Below are 23,076 nucleotides of genomic sequence, written 5' to 3' on the forward strand. Positions count from 1 at the left end.
ACCTCTTATGTTGGGGGGGGGTGATTAACTGGATGATTAAGGGGTTGGGACTACGGTTCCCAGGCAAATCTGCATACTGTACCGTTTAGAGCTTCAATGTAGCAGTAGACATCATAAGTTTCTTCAGGACTGCGAACACCATAACTCCTTACTCCTGGAAAGCCACCCTTGTCACCAAAGCAGCGATCACGAGGGTCAGCCATTGGGTACCTAAGAATAAGGGGTTTGAGATAAGGAAACTTTACAAATTTATCCCCTAAGTAATAACAATTCTGTGGACAAAGAAAGAACAGCAAGGCCAATCAGTAGGCAACTTGGATAACTTACTTCAGGGGATCTTTTGATTGAGAATATTATGGCATGAAAGTGGTCAAAGCTTGGAGGAAGGTGAGTGGGGAAGTGTGAAAAATTGGAAATTGCTTTATATTTATTTCTGTGCTGTCAGTTTTGTTTCATTTAAAAAGCAAAAATCTACATTTTTTCGCTCTACTATGCCACTGGTATTGTAGAAATGCGGACTGCAACAACTTAAGGTGGAAGATCATGACTGTCTTTAGGAATAGGCAATAAATGCTGGTTTGCCAGTATTATGCATGTCTTATAACAAGATAGGAGAGGGCAACCCAGTATAGATGGGAAGGCCCATTGTAGCCAGGCCAAAGTGAAGGGCACAATTATTGGCAAAGTCTTTTTCTGTTCTGCAATGTTTTAGATGCCTATTAAGACTGGTAATCTGTGAGGTTTCAGAAGAATGTAGTTAAATTTAGATCTCTGACTTCTACCTGACACATTGCTGGAATATCATGTCAATGATACAGGGTGAGTGCAGTGCTAATAGGTGTTCCTGAGGTGCTGGTGGTGTTGTTAGGGACTACTTAAGTCTCTGTGCCCTAGTTGTAAAGGCTTATGCCAGGGATGAAATGATCCAGATGTCATGGTAAAGAAGATGTATAAAACTGTAGGTATTCAGAGACAATTTTAGCTTGAGAGAAGAAGTTCCTCATTCACTAAGCCTCTTTTATAAGAAGATATCCATCTGTGGTTTAGAGTCAAGTTCGTTTTTTCTTTATGAAGTATTATCACTCAGGCAATGTACAAAACATGCCACCAAATTCGTGCAGAATAACTACTTGTAGGACTGATAATAGCCAGATAATTTTTTATTTCAATGACTTTGGTTGAGATATAAATATATACCAGGATATGGAGATAACTCCCATGATGCTTTACAGAATATTGGATGGAATCGTTGAGAGATCAGAAGAGAAATTCTCATCTGAAAGGTCCTCACTCTGAAGGGGCTCTGTTGTGGGACGTTAACTCTCCAAACCATTTCCAAAGCACCAAACCAGAAGTGGAATCAGGAAGTTTTCTTTACACGTGAAAGAAAGTAAATAAAAATGAAACAAAATCTGATCACCAGGAAGCCTAGAGCCTACATTTTTGTTCAATATTAAGGTCATGTAGCTATGGTTCTGAGTTGGATGATCAGCCATGATCATACTGAATGGCGGTGCAGGCTCGAAGGGCCAAATGGCCTACTCCTGCACCTATTTTCTATGTTTCTGTGTTTCTCTGAAATTGATGCCAAGATTAGCCATGATCTAAGTAAATGGCTAACTAGCTATGAGGGGCTGAATGGCCTCTAACTTTGATTGATTTATATTACATTAAAAATTGTAAATACTGATTTGCAGTTTAAGGTAGTCCCAGCCCATGGACTATCATCACTGTTAGTTGAAATAGAATAGTTATTAATAAATTTATGTTAATTTATGACAATTTATGTTAGTTTATTAATTTATGTTGATACATGTTTGTCGTGTTTGCAGTGCCACTGCTGCAAAAAAGCAAATTTCTTTGGCATTTATACCATGTACATGTATGCCTATGACAGCAATAAATTGTCACGTAACAAGCTTCAAGTCAGTGATAATCAGAATCCGAAGCAGGTTTAATATCACTGGCATATGTCATGAAATTTGTTAAATTAGCGGCAGCAATAGAAAGTAATACATGATAATACAGAAATATAAGTAAATAAATCAACTACAGTAAGTATATATATGTATATTAATTAGTTAAATAAAACAGTGCAAAAACAGAAATAAGAAAAAGAAGTGAGGTAATGTTCATGGGTTCGATGTCCATTTAGGAATCAGATAGCAGAGGGGAAGAAGCTATTCCTGAAACGCTGAGTGTGTGCCTTCAGGTTTCTGTACCTCCTTCCTGACGGTTACAATGAGACAAGGGCATGTCCTGTGTGATGGGGCTCCTTAATAATGGACGCCACTTTTCTGAGGCACCACTCCTTGAAGATGTCTTGGATACTACAGAGACTAGTACCCATGATAGGGCTGACTAATTTTACAACTTTTACTGAGAGAACTGAGTCCGAACTTGAATATATCACATGATTACATAGCCACTGGGGCCAGGATTTCTAGTTTACAAAATACATGATCCATAGAATTGAGAAATGGGAAGCTTTACCTGACAGTCTGGTCGGAAAGCCAGCCTGCATCACACTGGTTGTATCCTTTCTCATAGGCTGCCTGCAGCTGCTCTGGAGTGGCAATATAGGCATTGTTTTCCAAGCAGGCTAGCTGGGCCTGGGTGAAGTTAAAGCTGTACCTACTTGAAATGGCACGGTAATGGAAAACAATCCCTGTTAAAGAAACAGATAAACAGGCAATTGAGCTGAGCCGTATTAAGTTCAAGGTCAAATTTATTGTCATTCAACGTGTATACCTTCAATACAAACAATGTGTTTCCAGACCAAGGTGCAGAAAACAGTACATTTACCTCACACACAAAACATAAATCGTGAACACGGCCCAGCAAATCACACAAACCAATCTTCTGTCCTTGGACTCACTTTACGCCGCACGCTGTCGGATCAGTGCTACCAGGATAATCAAGGACACGACCCACCCAGCCAACACACTTTTCGTCCCTCTTCCCTCCGGGAGAAGGCTCAGGAGCTTGAAGTCTCATACGGCCAGGTTAGGGAACAGCTTCTTTCCAACTGTGATAAGACTGCTGAATGGATCCTGACCCGGATCTGGGCCGTACCCTCAAAAATATCCGGACCTGCATCTCATTTTTTTTTACACTGCCTTACTTTCCATTTTTATATTTTCTATTTATGATTTATAATTTAAATTTTTAATATTTACTATCGATTTGTAATCCAGGGAGTGGGAAGTGCAGAATCAAATATCGCTATGATGATTGTACGTTCTAGTATCAATTGTTCAGCGACAATGAAGTATAAAGTAATATTATGACAAATAAATTAACAGATAATAAAATATGTTCCAGAAGACTGACATTCACAATAATCATGTCGCAATGGAAACAAAGGATGTTGGAAATGCTCAGCAGGTCAGGCAGCATCTGTGAAGGGTGAAAAACAGATAACATTTCAGATTGATGACTTTTTATCAGAACCTGAAATGTTAACTGTTCCTCTATCACAAAATACTGCCTAACCTGCACAATGTTTCTGGCATTTTCTGGTTTTATTTCAGATTTCCAGCATCCACACTTCCATTTTGCTTTTAAAACGAAGCACACTCCTTTCCTTTATACTATATATGTATTCCTTAGCATAAATGCATCTTAGGATTTCAGTAAATAGAGATCAGATAAATCTTATTGTTCATCCTTTGCCATTAAACAGGGCTCCCAAAGATGCATGATATGGAAAGTTTCATTGTATTTTGAATAGAAAAATTCTATAACAATTGTTGCCATTCCAACTGGGGTTACTTGAACTCTCTATCACGTGCTCAAGAGAGTACCTAACAAAAGTCCTATAATCTCTAGAAACATAAAAGAATACATACTAGATTTTTTAAAAATCTGATGGAAGACTGGGGCCGCTATGTTTGTTGCAGTTCTAATCAAAAAAATGAGGACAAATTTTGATATTTGCATTTCACTCAAAATTTGGATGAAATTAAAGCAATGTTTTGCTCAAAAGTTAAATGATCATACCATAAGTGCGAAGTAAATTTCTCTAATTATATCATCCCTAGTGCCTAAAATGGTACAAACAGTGAATCTGTAAGTGGAGAGCTAAGAATTTAATATGGGAATCCAGAATCTAAATTTGGAATCAGTACAAGAACTATAGAGATTATATAGGCATCCGTTAGTCTTGTGAGACCATGGATTTGCACCTTGAAAGGTTTCCAGGGCACAGGCCTGGGCAAGGTTGTATGGAAGGCCGGCAGTTGCCCATGCTGCAAGTCTCCCCTCTCCACGCCACCGATGTTGTCCAAGGGAAGGGCATTAGGACCCATACAGCTTGGCACCAGTGTCATCGCTAAGCAATGTGTGGTTAAGTGCCTTGCTCAAGGATACAACACGCTGCCTCAGCCAAGGCTCGAACTAGCGACCTTCAAATCACTAGACGAGCACCTTAACCACTTGGCCAATAGAGATTAAAACCAGATAGAACATACGCAATATGTTAAGAAACCTCAGCGTGTACTGCTGTGCCATCACCAAATTCCTAATAAATTTAAATGTATATGGTGAATAAAGTTGATCCTTGATTCTTAATAACAAGTAATTGCTGAAGTCAAGGCAATCACAATTTTTAAAAGATAAACAATACTTAAGAGAGTGTAAAGAAGGACCAGTGCGATGTGATTAACTTTTGTATGCTGACTGTGTGAAGTATTTTAACTCACCAGTTGGAGCCATTGGGCTGATGGGACATAACGTTGAACTCTCATCCACTTTAACCAGTTTTTCGGTGATGGCTGCCGTAATCGGGGTCACTGTCTCAGGCGGAGCTGCTGTTAGCCCTTCGGGGGGTGTTGCCAGGACATCTGGAGCTGCTGTTACCTTGGGAATAATCTCTTCTATGGTGTGTGGAGCAGGAGTTGGAATTTCTGTGACTTCTAGTCCTACAGTTCCAGTCAGTTCTTCGATGGGTACCGAGACCCCGACAGTTGCTACCACAGATACTGGCACTTCTGGACTGGAGATCTCCTCAGGGGTGATTAGATCTTTGGGTAGGCCTGTAATGTTAGGAAGGATAATCCCCTCAGTAACAGGTTCTTCAGTAACTGGGATTCTGACAGTTTCTGGGCTGAGAGATATGGTCAACTCAGGAGCTTCCTCAGTAGATGGCAGAGTCACTGGAGTGAAAGGACTTAGTGTAAAAACGTCTCCCCTTACTTCTCCCTCTTCAGTAGGCTTTGTGAAGAATACTTCTACCTTTTCAGGTATGGTTTGGATGGTAAAGGCGCTTCCCTCTTCAGTAAACAACTCTTCTGCCTCAGTGGCTAGGTGGGTGAGTGAGATTTCTGTGACTGCTTTTATAGCAGGCTTTCCTGTTGAGAAACAGCAGAGTATTGAAGAGATTATCAATGAGGAAGACAAACAGCCCTGTGCAGGTTACCAACAAACTGAATTCTCTATCAATCAATGCGTGGCCTCGGCCTATCTTGCTTCCCTTATGGACTGTCAGCTCTTCTGTTGAGGTAGGGAACCAGCCACACTTGATTGTGAGCAGTTTTGGGGTCCCCTATCTAAGAAAGGATGTACCTGCATTTGAGTGGGTCCAAAGGAGGTTTCCGGGAATTAAATGATTAACACATGAGCAGCATATTTTGACGCTAGGTGTGTACTTGCTGGACTGGGTGTACTCATTGGGTCGCATTGAAACCCAGCAAATATTGAAAGGCCTAAATAAAGTGGATGTGCAGAGGATGTACAGTTGTGGGGGAATCTAGGACTAGAGGGCACAACTTCAGAATACAAGGACGTCCCTTTAGAACAGAGAGGAGGAAGATTTTCTTTAGCTAGAGGGTGGTGAATCTGTGCAATTCATTGCCACAGGCAGCTCTGGAGCACAAGTCGTTGGGTATATTTAAAGGTAGAGATTGATAGGCTCTTGATTAGTAAGGGTGCCAAAGATTACAGGGAGGTGGCAGGAGAAATAGAGTTGAGAGGGATAATAAATATGGCATATGGTTGAATGGTAGAGCAGACTTGGTGAATTGAATGGTCTAATTCTATTTCAATATCTTATTTCAAATCCATTAGGACTCAGTGGGATTTGCATGTTAGCCTTGAATGCTGGGAACGAAGTTTGAACTTTACCAGCTTTGGGGGATGTAACAGATAGTGTGCATGGGGAAAAATAGGACGCTTGGAGATTATGTTTAGCGTTGGTGTGGCTCTGTGGGAAGATCACTGGTTCCTCAGCTTCATTTGCATCTTCATTTCACTTTTTGTGGTGGCTTGTGTTTGGCTGCAGTCACCAGTACAAAACTCTAGAGTAGTGGGTCCCAATCTTTTTTTTTAAAGTCATGGACCTCTTCCATTAACTGAGGGGTCTGTGGACCCCAGGTTTGGAACCCTCAAGCCCCATCCACTTACCAGTCACCAAATCAATGCAAATATTCCATATGTCATTGTAACAGGTACCTCAATATACATCATTCATGTGCATGCTACAATGATGTTTGATACTGACATTGATTGCTTTATGCAGTCTGATTAAGTTAGCTTATTTGCAGCTTTATTAGAACATAAAAGTGGCAAATGAAATATAATGTTGGAAAATGCATGGTCATGCAGTTTGGTAGTAGGAATAAATGTGCATGACCATGTATTTCTAAACGGGAGAAAATCCAACAACCTGAGATGCAAGAGGACTTGGGAGTCCTTGTGCAGAATACCCTAAAGGTTAACTTGTAGGTTGAGTTGGTGGTGAGGAAGGCAACTGCAACATTAGCATTCGTTTCAAGACATCTAGAATACAAGAGCAGGGATGAGATGCTGAGGCTTTATAAGTGACTGGTGAGGCCTCACCTTGAGTATTGTGAACAGTTTTGGACTCCTCATCTTAGAAGAGATCAACTGGCATTGGAGAGGTCCCAGAGGAAGTTCACAAGGATGATTCCAGGAATGAAAGGGTTATCATATGGGGAATGTTTGATGGCTCTGGGTCTTACTCGCTGGAAATTAGAAGGATGAGGGGGGATCTCATTGAAACCTTTCAAATGTTGAAAGGCCTGCACAGAGTAGATGTGGAAAGGATGTTTCCTACGGTGGGAGAATCTAGGACAAGACAGCACAGCCTCAGGATAGAGGGGCATCCATTCAAAAGAGAGATGCGGAGAAATTTCTTTAGCCAGATGGTGGTGAATTCGTGGAATTGGTTGCCACGTGCAGCTGTGGAGGCCAGGTCATTGGATGTACTTAAGGCAGATGTTGATAGATTCTTGATTGGACATGGCGACAAAGGCTATGGGGAGAAGGCTGGGAAATGGAGTTGAGGAGGAGGAAAAAATGGATTTGCCATGTTTGCATGGTGGAGCAGACTCAATGGGCCAAATGGCCTAACTCTGCTCTTACATCTTATGATCTTATAAAACAATATAGAAACAGGCTCTTTAGCTCAAGATGTCTGTACTGACTATTATGTCAAATTAAACTGATACCTTCTGCCTGCACATGACACATATCCCTCCATTTAGAAACATAGAAACATAGAAAATAGGTGCAGGAGTAGGCCATTCGGCCCTTCGAGCCTGCACCGCCATTTATTATGATCATGGCTGATCATCCAACTCAGAACCCAGCCTTCCCTCCATACCCCGTGACCCCTGTAGCCACAAGGGCCATATCTAACTTCCTTTTAAACATAGCTAATGAACTGGCCTCAACAGTTTGCTGTGGCAGAGAATTCCACAGATTCACCACTCTCTGTGTGAAGAAGTTTTTCCTAACCTCGGTCCTAAAAGGCTTCCCCTCTATCCTCAAACTGTGACCCCTCGTTCTAGACCTCCCCAACATCGGGAACAATCTTCCCGCATCTAGCCTGTCCAATCCCTTTAGGATCTTATACGTTTCAATCAGATCCCCCCTCAATCTTCTAAATTCCAACGAGTACAAGCCCAGTTCATCCAGTCTTTCTTCATATGAAAGACCTGCCATCCCAGGAATCAATCTGGTGAACCTTCTTTGTACTCCCTCTATGGCAAGGATGTCTTTCCTCAGATTAGGGGACCAAAACTGCACACAATACTCCAGGTGTGGTCTCACCAAGGCCTTGTACAACTGCAGTAGTACCTCCCTGCTCCTGTACTCGAATCCTCTCGCTATAAATGCCAGCATACCGTTCGCCTTTTTCACCGCCTGCTGTACCTGCATGCCCACTTTCAATGACTGGTGTATAATGACACCCAGGTCTCGTTGCACCTCCCCTTTTCCTAATCGGCCACCATTCAGATAATAATCTGTTTTCCTATTTTTGCCACCAAAGTGGATAACTTCACATTTATCCACATTAAATTGCATCTGCCATGAGTTTGCCCACTCACCCAACCTATCCAAGTCACCCTGCATCCTCTTAGCATCCTCCTCACTGCTAACACTGCCACCCAGCTTCGTGTCATCCGCAAACTTGGAGATGCTGCATTTAATTCCCTCATCCAAGTCATTAATATATATTGTAAACAACTGGGGTCCCAGCACTGAGCCTTGCGGTACCCCACTAGTCACCGCCTGCCATTCTGAAAAGGTCCCGTTTATTCCCACTCTTTGCTTCCTGTCTGCTAACCAATTCTCCACCCACACCAATACCTTACCCCCAATACCATGTGCTTTAAGTTTGCACACTAATCTCCTGTGTGGGACCTTGTCAAAAGCCTTTTGAAAATCCAAATATACCACATCCACTGGTTCTCCCCTATCCACTCTACTAGTTACATCCTCAAAAAATTCTATGAGATTCGTCAGACATGATTTTCCTTTCACAAATCCATGCTGACTTTGTCCGATCATTTCACCGCTTTCCAAATGTGCTGTTATCACATCCTTGATAACTGACTCCAGCAGTTTCCCCACCACCGACGTTAGGCTAACCGGCCTATAATTCCCCGGTTTCTCTCTCCCTCCTTTTTTAAAAAGTGGGGTTACATTAGCCACCCTCCAATCCTCAGGAACTAGTCCAGAATCTAACGAGTTTTGAAAAATTATCACTAATGCATCCACTATTTCTTGGGCCACTTCCTTAAGCACTCTGGGATGCAGACCATCTGGCCCTGGGGATTTATCTGCCTTCAATCCCTTCAATTTACCTAACACCACTTCCCTACTAACATGTATTTCGCTCAGTTCCTCCATCTCACTGGACCCTCTGTCCCTTACTATTTCTGGAAGATTATTTATGTCCTCCTTAGTGAAGACAGAACCAAAGTAATTATTCAATTGGTCTGCCATGTCCTTGCTCCCCATAATCAATTCACCTGTTTCTGTTTGCAGGGGACCTACATTTGTCTTTATCAGTCTTTTCCTTTTTACATATCTATAAAAGCTTTTACAGTCCGTTTTTATGTTCTCTGCCAGTTTTCTCTCATAATCTTTTTTCCCCTTCCTAATTAAGCCCTTTGTCCTCCTCTGCTGAACTCTGAATTTCTCCCAGTCCTCAGGTGAGCCACTTTCTCTGGCTAATTTGTATGCTACTTCTTTGGAATTGATACTATCCCTAATTTCTCTTGTCAGCCATGGGTGCACTACCTTCCTTGATTTATTCTTTTGCCAAACTGGGATGAACAATTGTTGTAGTTCATCCATGCAACCTTTAAATGCCTGCCATTGCATATCCACCGTCAATCCTTGAAGTGTCATTTGCCAGTCTATCTTAGCTAATTCATGTCTCATACCTTCAAAGTTACCCCTCTTTAAGTTCAGAACCTTTGTTTCTGAATTAACTACGTCACTCTCCATGTTAATGAAGAATTCCACCATATTATGGTCACTCTTACCCAAGGGGCCTCTCACGACAAGATCGCTAATTAACCCTTCCTCATTGCTCAAAACCCAGTCCAGAATAGCCTGCTCTCTAGTCGGTTCCTCGACATGTTGGTTCAAAAAACCATCCCGCATACATTCCAAGAAATCCTCTTCCTCAGCACCTTTACCAATTTGGTTCACCCAGTCTACATGTAGATTGAAGTCACCCATTATAACTGCTGTTCCTTTATTGCACACATTTCTAATTTCCTGTTTAATACCATCTCCGACCTCACTACTACTGTTAGGTGGCCTGTACACAACTCCCAGCAGCGTCTTCTGCCCCTTAGTGTTACGCAGCTCTACCCATATCGATTCCACATCTTCCCGGCTTATGTCCTTCCTTTCTATTGCGTTAATCTCTTTTTTAACCAGCAACGCCACCCCACCTCCCCTTCCTTCGTGTCTATCCCTCCTGAATATTGAATATCCCTGAACGTTGAGCTCCCATCCCTGGTCACCCTGGAGCCATGTCTCTGTGATCCCAACTATATCATAATCATTAATAACAATCTGCACTTTCAATTCATCCACCTTATTACGAATGCTCCTTGCATTGACACATAAAGCCTTCAGGCGCTCTTTTACAACTCTCTTAGCCCTTTTTAATGCTTGCCCTGGATTTGTCGGCCTGCCACTTTTACTTTTCCCCTTTGTACTTTTTGCTTCTACGCTCACTTTACACTCCTCTGTCTCTCTGCACTGGTTCCCATCCCTCTGTTGTGAACTAACCTCCTCACACCTAGCCGCTTTAATTTGATTCCCACCCCCCAACCATTCTAGTTTAAAGTCACCTCAGTAGCCCCCGCTAATCTCCCTGCCAGGATATTGGTCCCCCTAGGATTTAAGTGTAACCCGTCCTTTTTGTACAGGTCACACCTACGCCAAAAGAGGTCCCAATGATCCAAAAACTTGAATCCCTGCCCCCTGCTCCAATCCCTCAGCCACGCATTTATCCTCCACCTCATCGCATTCCTACTCTCACTGTCGCGTGGCACAGGCAGTAATCCCGAGATTACTACCTTTGCGGTCCTTTTTCTCAACTCCCTTCCTAGCTCCCTATATTCTTCTTTCAGGACCTCATCCCTTTTCCTACCTATGTCATTGGTACCTATATGTACCAGGACCTCTGGCTCTTCACCCTCCCACTTCAGGATATCTTGGACACGATCAGAAATATCCCGGACCCTGGCACCAGGGAGGCAAACTACCATCCGAGTCTCTGGACTGCGTCCACAGAATCGCCTATCTGACCCCCTTACTATCGAGTCCCCTATCACAACTGCCCTCCTCTTCCTTGCCCTACCCTTCTGAGCTACAGGGCCAGACTCTGTGCCGGAGGCAGGGCCACTGTCGCTTCCCCCGGGTAAGCTGTCCCCCCAACAGTACTCAAACAGGAGTACCTGTTGTTAAGGGGCACAGCCGCCGGGGTACTCCTCATCACCTGCCTTTTCCCCTTCCCTCTCCTAACCGTGACCCACTTGTCTGCCTCCCGTGGCCCCGGCGTGACCACCTGCCTTCCACTCCTCTCTATCACCTCCTCGCTCTCCCTGACCAGACGAAGGTCATCGAGCTGCAGCTCCAGTTCCGTAACACGGTCCCTTAGGAGCTGCATCTCGATGCACTTGGCGCAGATGTAGACGTCCGGGAGGCTTGGAGACTCCAGGGCCTCCCACATCCGACACCGAGAACAGCAAACTGCCCTCACAGTCATAATGCCCCTCTCCTCAAATAGCAACAGAAAATGAATGTCAAACCTTCCTCGCCTCGCCCGCTTCCGCCTAAGCCCGTTGAGCCGAAGCCCTTAAGTCTTCACTCTGCTCCCGGCTCACTCTGCAGCCCGCAAACTACGCTGCCCGCTCTATGAGGCTTTGTTCCTTTTAAATCTGCCGCGCTGCACTGCCCGACGTCACACGCCTGCGCAGTCCCGCCTCTCAGAAAGCCGTTGGAGAAAAAAAAATAACGAAAATTTCAAAAATCTCTTTCTCGGCACTCCCACTCAGACTCTCAGACTCCTTCTTCGAATCAAATCCGAAGCAGGATGTCTGCCCTTTTAAATCTGCCGCGCTGCACTGCCCGACGTCACACGCCTGCGCAGTCCCGCCTCTCAGAAAGCCGTTGGAGAAAAAAAAATAACGAAAATTTCAAAAATCTCTTTCTCGGCACTCCCACTCAGACTCTCAGACTCCTTCTTCGAATTTTTCTAGCATATTTATGTCTCTATCTCAAAGACTTGTAAACACCCCTGTTAAATCTGCTTGAACCACCAATCCTAGCAGCACGTTTGAGGCCCCCACCACTCACTGTGTAAAGAAACTTGCCTTGCACATCTCTTTTTAAACTTTCCTCTTCTCAGCTTAAAGCTATACCCTCTAGGACTCAATATTTCTCCCTGAGGCCATATATACTGATTGCCAACCCTATTTATAGATTTAATTTTTATTTATAGATAGATTTTTATTTGGGCAAAATTACAACAAAAAAAAACATAGATATTCTTTAAATCAGACCGAAAGGGTGTAGGCTGAAGCTACAGCTTATTACGCCTACCCTTCTTACTTATACAACAACATATTTGGCGTCAATCATCACATCAAAACAAAAAAATTCATAATCTTCTGTCACAAAATCCAAATCCAAGTATCATTTATTTACATTACTCCCATTCATTTTAAACCACGTATTTTTATATTTGTTCATGAAATTATCTTTAAATAATTTTTTAAACTGGTTAAGTGTAGTGCATGTGTTTAAATTCTCACAACTGTGCCATAGATTCACCTCTCTGACTGAAATACAATGATTTTTTACATTCGTTCTTATCCTTTGTTTTTGAAATACACATGTTCCTCTCAAATCATGTTGACTTTCCCTCAATTTAAACAATCTTTGGATACTTTGTGGTAGCTGTCCATTTTTTACTTTATGCATAACTTGTATTATTTTAAAATCTGCAAAATCTCTGAACTTTAAAGTGTTTAGTTGAATAAATTTATGCCTCTTGTTATCTTATAAACCTCGCTCAGGTCTCCCCTTGGCCTCTGACACTCCAGGGAAAACATTCCAAGTTTCTCCAGCCTCTCCTTTTGCTCATGCCCTCTAGTCCACGGGTTCCCAACCTGGGGTCCACGGACACCTTAGTTAACTGTATGGATCTATGCCATTTAAAAAAAAGGTTGGTAACTCTTGCTGTAATCCAAGCAGCATCCTAGTAGAAGTTTTTTGCACCCTGTGCTTGTTGGGTTCAAACATTTCTTGCTCCTAAAAAGATTTTAATAGAATCATAGAAGCAATTCTGCACCAGAGGAGATCACTTGTTTTATTAGACCATGCCAACTTCTGGTAAAACCTATCCAGATTTTTCTTTCTATTTTGTTAGTCTGTCCCCTGTGGTAATACATTTATTTTTCTTTCAAGTACTCAACCAATTCTCTTTGGAAAGATATGTCTGACACCACAGGAGTCCAATCCAAATCATCGTAGCTCACTCCTTGAAAATGGATCAGTGAAAAGCTCTCTAACAATCTTTAACTGGCTTTTCACCAAGTTCCTGACTTCTTTGATGTGTGTCACATGCTTTAAGAGATGTAGTTGCACACATCACCTGTTTAACATATGCAAGGGATGAACTCCAATATCTATGCCCATGTGTCCAAACAAAATTAATATTCTTAACTTAAAGTTTTTGAAGTTCAAAACTGAAGAGGAGTGAATCTTATCTCTCATCTGGACTCAGCACGGAGTTTTCCAGGTTGAGGTAGCTCACTCATTCCCTCTACTTGCAGCAGAATGATGATTTCTGCCTGTCTTCATTTCAATAATAATAATAATAAACGACTATTTATATAACACCTTTCATACATTAGGATGCTGGCTCAAAGTGCTTTATACAGATTGTAAAGGTAAATTAATATTGTTATAAAAATATGAGACAAAATTGAAAATTGTTAAGCAAAGACAAACATTTTGTAGACTAAAATGTAATTAAATATACCAAATTATACAAATATAATCAACATCAACAGGCATTAAGTAATCCTATAAGTAGACCAAATTAAAAAAAAGTAGATTTTTCAAAGTTTTTTGAAATGTTCCACAGTACTAGGCTGGTGTAACTCAGTTGGTAGAGCATTCCAGATTTTTGGAGCATAAGAGCAAAAGGCCACATTACTAGTTCTTATAAGCTTGGCTTTAGGAACATTAAGCAAGCCAGCATTCGTGGATCTAAGTTTACAATTTTGGCTATTTCTATTTCTTTTGTATAGTTTGACTTGTTGGGGATATGGCACAGCTTCACTATTAATAATACAATCAAAATAGCATAATGTGGTGATAACTGCCCCCATTAACCTTTTTGATCTCACTCTATTCAAGATATTTCCTTTGTTCCTCCCATTCCACTCTGACCTTGACTGTTACTGAAAGCTAATTGGAGTTTCCCTCTTTACCAGCTCCAAGTCTGAAACATTTAACCATTTCTCTTTACTTAGATGCCGCCGTATTTGCTGAGCGTTCCAGAATTTTCCATTTCTACTATTGTCGTTATTGGCTTACCACTGAAGCAGTAGGCATCATGGTGATCTGTAGGGTCAGGATAGCCAGTCTGGTTGATAAAACGGTACACGGTTCTAACTCCTAATAGGTTGCCGCCACAGTTAGGTCTTCGTTTTGAGATTGGGTATCTAACACTGCCATCAGCCAGCCAGCCTGTATTGCACTGATCCATGCCATCTTTCCATGCCAGGTATAACTGCCCTGTGGTAGCTAGCTGAGCTCCCTTGTCCAGGCAAGCTTCTACTGCTTCATTGAAGGCATATCTTCCAGTGGTGGTAATGTAGAAGACCTTGCCTACAAACAGAAGGGCAGAAAGCAGACCATCAATGATCTAAAACATCGAAAAATGCTTTTGACAAAATCTATTGACATGAAAAAATAGGGAGTTAGACATGGAAATGGAAGAGTATTCCACCAAAAGCAGTTTTCCTTTCTTCATTCTTATATAAACATGCGTATAGAAGACTCGTACGGCCAGATTTGAGAACAGCTTCTTTCCAACTGTGATAAGACTGCTGAACGGATCCTGACCCAGACTTGGGCCGTACCCTCCAAATATCCGGACCTGCATCTCGTTTTTTTTTTGGCACTACCTTACTTTCCATTTTTCTATTTTCTATTTAAATTTTTAATATTTACTATCGATTTGTAATCCAGGGAGCGGGAAGCGCAGAATCAAATATCGCTATGATGATTGTACGTTCTATTATCAATTGTTTGGTGACAATAAAGTATAAAGTACAAAGAATAGCTCTTTACTTCAACCTATCATTGTTCAATCTGCAGGGAATGTCACTCAGAGACTTTTAATTATCTATCTACCTGTCTATTTATTTATTTGTTTGTTTGTTTCTATCTTAATCACAGGAACATTTACAATGAGCAAATAATTTACTAACTGGTACATCTCTGGTATGTGGGGGAAACTGGAGGAAACCCACGTATTCATAGGGAGGACATTTAAATTCCATACAGAAGCTGCCAGAATCAAACTCTAATCTCCGACACCCCGAGCTGTAACAGCATTGGGCTAACCATAATGCTACCACTGTGCTAGTATTTTTTTTGTGACTGTATGTGTAATAGCTACATATATTGTATGTGACTATATGCACTGTGCTTTTACACCTTGGTCCCAGAGGAATGATGTTTCATTTAGCTGCATACGTGTGTATGATTGAATGACGATAAACTTGAACTTGAATAAGATGCCAGCATCCAAGACAATCACTACTTCAGTAAAGCAACACTACATCTACTTTTCACCACAATGGGCTTTGGATTTTTATTTGTTCCAATTGTATAAATGCGTCAAATGTGTATTTAATTTCTGTTTTTCTTGGGAATGTTGTGTATCTGATGAAATGCATCTGTGCTGCTGCAGGAAGTAATTTTTTCCCCCTGCATTTCTGTATGCATGTGCTTGTGCATATGACAATAAACCTGACTTTGATTTTAACTAAAACATGAGCCCATTTTCTCCACAAGCCCATTTTCTCCTTCCATGCAACCTCATTTACGGATCTCAAGAGTATATTTCTCCAGACAAAAATATATTTCTCACCTTGCAATTCCTCTGCAAAGCAATAAACATCGTAAGTTTCATCGGTGTCTCTAATGCCATATGACCTGACTCCTGGGTACTCATCCAGATTACCATAGCAACCCTCACGTGGTTTGTGAATTGGATACCTGTGAAAAGAATTTCAGAAATACGTCTCAGGGCTTCTGTTAGCATTGTCTCTTCATTCACTGTAAGTATTGGACTCAACTGTAAAAGATTAAAAAACGACATAACAGGAACTAACGGTCTGAGCCCAGACTAACTTCCTTCTACTTCTGTCTCATTTTACGTTTTGGATTAAGCTCATATTTGGACAAGAAGCATGCTGGAGGAACTCAGAGGATCAGCAAGCATCTGTGTGGAGAAATGGACAGTCCATCAGTCCATGGGACTAGAAAAAGCACCTGATCCAAGACCTTGACTATCCATTTCATTTCCGAGATCCTGCTGGGCCCTTTGAGTCTCGCTAACATTTTGTTTGTTGCTCCAGAATTAATCTTCCTGAGCTCTTGTGGTTGATATTTATTCATCTCATCCGTGTGGTTTGTCTTGTTCACGGGCTGAGAACCCCGTGTTCATTTCAGTCAGACAATGCTATGGGTCTCTTGGACCAGGGTTAGGAGATTTCCCTTCCCAAATATCATTCGCAAACTGGATAAGACCAGAAGACATGGGAGCAGAATTAGGCGATTTGCCTGATCGAGTCTGTTTCGCCATTCCATCATGGCCTGATTTATTACTCTTCTCAACCCCATTCTTCTGTCTTCTCCCCTTAACCTTTGATGCCTTGACTAATCAAGAACCTATCAACTTCTGCTTTAAATATACTTAATGACTTGGCTTCCAGCAGGTTGTGGGCATGAATTCCAATGCTTCACCTTCTCTCTAAAGAAATTCCTCCCCACCTCTGTTCTAGATAGACAGCTCTCTATTCTGGAGGCTATGTCCTCTGGTACTGTACTGGACTCTCCCACTATAGAAAACATCCTCTCCACATCCACTCTATCTAGGCCTTTCAATATTTGATAGGTTTCAGTATCTGATAGGTTTCTTCTAAACCCTAGCAAGTACAGGCCTGGAGCCATCAAACGCCCCTCATAGAGTATGTTAACCCATTCATTCCCAGAATCATTCTCATGAACCTTCTCTGGACACTCTCCAATGCCAGCAACGGTCAGCAAAATGCTGACCAATGGATATTTGAAGGGTTAGATTAAATAAAGATTAGCTGTACTGTCACATGCACATTGAAACATCAAAGCATACAGTGAAATGCATTGTTTGCAACAATGGCCAACATAGTCTGAGGGTGTGGTGTGGGCTGCCATGCCCAGACCAAGAGTCACCATGCTTCCGTCACCAACATGGCACACCCACAACTTACTAACCCTAACCTGTGCGTCTTTTTGGTATGTGGGAGAAAACCTGAGCACCAAGGGGAAATCCACGCGGTCACAAGCAGAACATCCAAACTCCTTACAGATGTGAGATCATCTCTCATATGCTAAAGCATAAAATGAACCACTCACAGTATTTGTTCCAAAAGATAATCTGTACACTCACTCTATAAACCCCACGTTGAAGAACACAGTACTTTGAAAATGCCTTAGGCACGTATGTATAGTTAGGGTGCCTAAGACTTTTGCACAGTACTGTATTTGTCAATGTGGAGCATAGAGCGAGTGTGTAAATCTGGCAGGAGCAAAGGATGTTGGGAATGCTGAGGGTGGAGTGCCACGGGAGGGGTGTGGGACATGTGGTAGAGAAGGAGTGCCGGGGTGGGGGTGGGTGGTTGACACAGGTGTAGACACACCCAATCCTGAGACATCAGGCAAGATCATTTGACTCCAAACAATTGATTTATTGATCATTACAGAATGTCTCCCTGGTGCTTCCCTCTACCTGCCCCCTTCCCACTCTCAGACCACAATATAGACCCATATCAGAATCAGGTTTATCATCGCTCACAGCTGTCATGAAATTCGTTCTTTTTGCAGCAGTACAGTGCAATACATAAAATACAGTACTGTGCAAACCAAGATATATATATAGATATACACATAAGGATAAATTGTGACAAGTTCCTTTGGAATTAATGGAGCTTCACTATGCATTGGAGGTTTGTGGACTGATTGCTTCCACAGAAGTTTGCTTCCCAATGTAGGCCCTTCTATCACATAGAGCACCCCCATTCCACAAAGGTTAGTGCGGCAAAACATGGAATTGGTCCAGACCTTACAGTCTGATCAGACATCCAGCCAGCATCACACTGATCAAATCCATCATCATAGGCTGCTTGTAGTTGTTCTGGGGTTGCAATGATGGCAGAGTTTTCGATACACGCCTGCTGGGCTTTGTAGAAGTCGAGGGTGTACCTGCTAGAGATGGCGCGGTAATGGAATACGACACCTGGAATCAGAGAAGAAAAGACACATAACAAATACCTTCCTGGTTTGAACTACTGCATTTTTAAGAGCAAAAACAACCAAACTGCTGGAAGAGCTCAATGGAGGGAAATGGACACAGTACACACAGTATTGTGCAAAAGTCTTAAGGCATATATATATAGCTAGGGTGCCTAAGACCTTTGTACAGTACTGTATTTGTCAACGCGGAGCGGAGAGTGAGTTGGTAAATCCAGCAGGAGCAGAGGATAATGGGAATGGGGAGAGTGGAGTGCCACAGGAGGGGTGTGGGACAGATGGCAGAGAAGGAGCGCTGGGGCGCAGGGGGTGGGGAAAGGTGGGGTGGCGCGGGTGCTGATGCTCCAAGCCCTGACACAGCAGGCAAGGTCATCTGATTCCAAACGATCTGTTTTATTAAACCAATTAGTATGGCAAAAGTACCATTATGGTAAGATGGTGGTGCAGTTGTACGCTGTTGTTCCTACAGGCCCAACCAAACGTGTCTTTTTTAAACATAGGTTTTACAATCACAAGACCCGGCTGGACATTAAGAACTTGAAGTATTGTAGGTCTGCCCTATCAGTGAGTTGCTCGTTGCCAAGGAGCTGGTCTTGGTGAGGATTGTGCTGCTGCCTGCGTCAGAGAGGCATCGGAGGAATCGATGTGCGAAGGCAGTGTGCAGTCTAACAGCGAGTGATCTTTTCAGTCACTTTTCTTGTGATCACAAGACCCTGGTGGATATTGTTAATGTGGAATGCTGCAAGTCCAATTCATTAATTTATTGGTGGGTGGTGGGAGAGCCGTGTGGTCTCAGTATAGTGAGGACTGGGCCCCAAGCCGCAACCATGCCTGTTTACAGCCGCCCAGGAGAGAGGCGCTGGAGCTGGCGTGTTCCACCGGAGTGCTGGGGTGGTGTGGCACAGTGTACAAGCTGGAGTCGGTGCTGCCCACCAGTGTTCGCCCGGCAGAAGACAAGCCTCATTGTGCTCAACTGCAGACTGCTACAACATTCATGGACTCAAGGTCTTGGATTATATATTTTTTTGTGTGACGGCATTTTACTGATAACCCTTTATGTAATTGCTATCTCATACCTACTATATGTGCCTTGTACTGTGTGAGACTGTTGGTACTGTGTTTTGCACCTTCACCTTGGAGTAATACTGTTTAATTTGGCTGTAGTTATGGGTATTCATGTATGGTTGAGTGACATTTAAACTTGAACTTGATTTAACTCATGAGAACAATTAGAGTAACAGGAAACAGTAACAAATAAAGCTTTCCATTTACCTCTGACAACCAACTCTACAACATCCTGACTGTCCTCGATCCCATGCATCACCTCACAGCGGTACATTCCGGAATCACTTGACAGTAGTTTATCCAGCTGTAGGGTGGCATCTCCTGGAATTTCATGGTAACTTGGAAGCTGGGCTCGACCTTTGTACTCCTGGTTGATCTTGACTTTTCCAGAAATAGCAACCACGATGACCGTCTCTTTTCCACCTTTGGCGATTTTGGTCCATTTGATTCTTGGGGCTAGCTGAGATGCCGGGGGAGTGTCCGGGGAAGAGTTCGTGGCAGAGATGAAGTAGCAGGGAATGGTCACGGAGCTCGCAAGCGCAGCCTTCACTGGTGACTGTGCCGCAATCTTCACACTCAGTGCCTTAGCATTATCTAGCAAACATGGATAAAAGAAGACACCATCTTACTCCAGGAATGGGCCACATGATACATCCACCGCACAAAACAGTTACTTGTTCAACCTCTGCTACACTGCTAGTGCACCATCTGTAGGATCAAACTTTAGATTAACTTAACTTTATTTGTTAGATGTACATTGAAACATATAGTGAAATGTGACGTTTTTCATCAGCAACCAACGCAGTCTGAGGATTAAGCTGGAGTGTTGTCATGCTTCCTGCATAGCATACTCACACTTATTAACCCTAACCCAAATGTCTTTGGAATGTGGGAGGACATGGTAGAACTCCACCCGGTCATGGGGAGAAAGTACAAACTCCTTACAGTCAGCAGCGGGAATCGAACCCCAATTCCCAGCGTTGTAGGGCGTTGCACTAACCACTCTGCTACTGCGCTGTCTTACTCTAAAAATGAACCACGCACTGCATCCTCCACATGAAACATTCACACCTTACACTTCTGGTACACTTTTAGTGCACCATCTGCAAGATTCTCTGCAGCATCTTTCCAAGGCTTCCACCCCCAAACTGATATCCTCACCCACTTAGAGATACAAGATCACAGAAGCAAGTCATGCACCATCCTGACTTGGAAATATATTGCTACCCCTTCATTATTGCTTGGTCAATATCCTGAAAACCCCCTGTCAACAACATTGGGAATACTCTCACCAAACTGTCAAGTCTTATGAAGGAGGTTCACCACCAACTTCTGAAGTGCAATCAGTGACGGTTTATAATTGCTGGCGTTAACAGTGATGAAAACCAGAATTAAAAAAAGATGCAGTTTGATAAAAAAATTCCAATCTCAATTAATATTCAGAAATTTTATAATGTGTAAATTCCTCAGGGTATCTTGACACTGGTTTGAAATTTTTCCTAGAAGTTTGCAAGCCCAAATTATACTAATGGCTTCCCAGTCAAGGCTCAGCATAGTTCATAGGCAGCTGGGTCCCAGTTAAGTATACATTGTGCCTCAGAAATGACTTGATGTTAATCCACAGACTAATCTTAAAAACAATGTCGATGAAATTTGAAAAATCCCCATGAGTTTATTTGCACTGATGTATCACTGCAGCTCACGGAAGTGACAACTTGAATATCTGTTGAAAGTGTTAGAATTATTACAGATCGAGATAAAACATAATCTCACAATTTAGATATAAACAAATGATCATTAATGCGTGACTTACCAGAAACTTCAACAGAAACAGTTGCTGCGATGACTCGCAAACATACAAATACTAAAAGCAGAGTGGTCATAATTTACCTAGAAAAAAGAAAGTTAAAGCGTGAGTTAACGTCATTAGTACTGAACAAATGTTGACGAATGTCGAAGGGTGTTGTGCGATGGAGCAATAAACAAAGGGTCCCGATGTAGGGTCTCGGTACGAAACATCAACTGTTCACTCTTTTCCACAGATGCTGCCCGGCCTGCTGAGTTCCTCCCGCATTTTGTGTGTATTGTTTTGGATTTCCAGTATCTGCAGTCTTTCTAATTTTGGAAGGTATTGCCTACTTGGTGTATCATCAATTTATACATCAAGGGAGTTCTGAGCTTGGAATAAGATTGGAAGAAATAGAAGCATAGAAACATAGAAAACCTACAGCACCACACAGGCCCTTCGGCCCACAAAGCTGTGCTAAACATGTCCTTACCTTAGAAATCACCTAGGGTTCCCCGTGGCCCTCTATATTTCTGAGCTCCATGTACCTGTCAAGGAGTCTCTTAAAAGACCCTATTATATCCGCAATAAAAGACATGATTAAAGAAATAGGTTTTAACTATACAGTACTATGCAAAAGTCTTAGGCACATATATAGCTAGGGTGCTTTAGACTTGCACAGTACTCTGTTTGTCAATAATAAGCAGAGGGTGAGTTTGTAAATCTGGCGGGAGCAAAGGATGTTGGGAATGGCGAGAATGGAGCGCCACGAGAGGGGTTTGGGACAGATAGCAGAGAAGAAGGGGGTGGCACAGGTGCAGACACAACCAGCTCTGAGACACCAGCCATGGTTATTTGATTCCAAAGAATTGGTTTATTGATCATTACAGAATGTCTCTCTGGTGCTTCCTGCTCCCTCCCCTCTCCCTTCCCCTTTTCCCAACCATGATTCCCCTCTCCCTGCCCCCTTCCCACTCTCAGTCCACGATAGAGACCCATATCAGAGTCAGATTTATCATCACTCACACGTCATGAAATTTGTGTTGGCAGTACAGTGCGATACATAAAATTACTACAGTGCTGTGCAAAAATCTTCAGCACCCTAGGCATAAACATGTGTCTAAGACTCTTGCACAGTACTGTATTTCTCAAAGAAGACAAATGGTTTAAGATGGGAATTCAGAATTTTCCTTGCCCATCAGTCATGGGGAACCTGCGCTTGTCTCATTTGTTAGAAAGATTGAGCGCTGCAGATCTGGAAAGTCCTGAGATTAAGTAACAACATCCACAGTGGGTTAGCTGATTTCAGCCATAGTAGGAATGGCCTGCTGAACTTAACAAGGAGACCCTGGGGTGTATTGCAGGACCATATCCCCTGTGGGCAGGGCTCAGAGATGTTCATTACACTCGACTTAATAATGATGCCCTCATTCCTGATGTGCACCTATGCATATCTATCAGCTAGACAAGCTTATTTGGTTACTGTGGATATGTTCACCACACAGACTGTCAAAGGAGCTGCACCAGCAACGTCTCCAGGGCAAACAGTGATGGTCAGTATTTGTTGGCCACACAATGGATGTCCACAAACCACTCAAGAATGAAAAAAAGGATGCAGTATGATAAAATTACTACAAAATATCCTTGTTATTACTTTGGAGGTATTACTCGCTTCCATTCATTGTTAGTGAAACAAATTCTACCATCTGGCAGGAGACTGCGATGTATAAAGGCAGGAGCGGAAACAACTTCTTCCCTCAGGCCATTAAGCTTCTGAACTCCCTGCCACATCGCATTCGAAGTGTCACTGGATAATTTGTGCTGTACCTTACAATATTTAATTTATGCACTTTTTAAAA

At 42.5% G+C, this 23,076-nt stretch overlaps 1 protein-coding gene across 2 annotated transcripts in view; it reads right to left on the minus strand.

The window, feature by feature from the left end:
• LOC134355748 (aggrecan core protein-like) overlaps positions 1–23,076 on the minus strand; it is a 116,152-nt gene that overhangs the window by 53,907 nt on the left and 39,169 nt on the right. For both annotated transcript variants that reach the window (XM_063066101.1, XM_063066100.1), the window contains exons 2-9: positions 21,245–21,321; positions 19,639–20,025; positions 18,178–18,352; positions 15,944–16,071; positions 14,380–14,673; positions 4,704–5,351; positions 2,494–2,668; positions 83–210 (exon numbers count right to left, since the gene is read on the minus strand). In XM_063066101.1, the coding sequence (XP_062922171.1) occupies positions 83–210; positions 2,494–2,668; positions 4,704–5,351; positions 14,380–14,673; positions 15,944–16,071; positions 18,178–18,352; positions 19,639–20,025; positions 21,245–21,314 (2,005 nt within the window). In that variant the 5' untranslated portion in view covers positions 21,315–21,321. The remainder of the gene's footprint in view (positions 1–82; positions 211–2,493; positions 2,669–4,703; positions 5,352–14,379; positions 14,674–15,943; positions 16,072–18,177; positions 18,353–19,638; positions 20,026–21,244; positions 21,322–23,076) is intronic.

This window comes from Mobula hypostoma, chromosome 13 (genome assembly GCF_963921235.1).
Source record: "Mobula hypostoma chromosome 13, sMobHyp1.1, whole genome shotgun sequence".
Lineage (NCBI taxonomy): Eukaryota > Metazoa > Chordata > Chondrichthyes > Myliobatiformes > Myliobatidae > Mobula > Mobula hypostoma.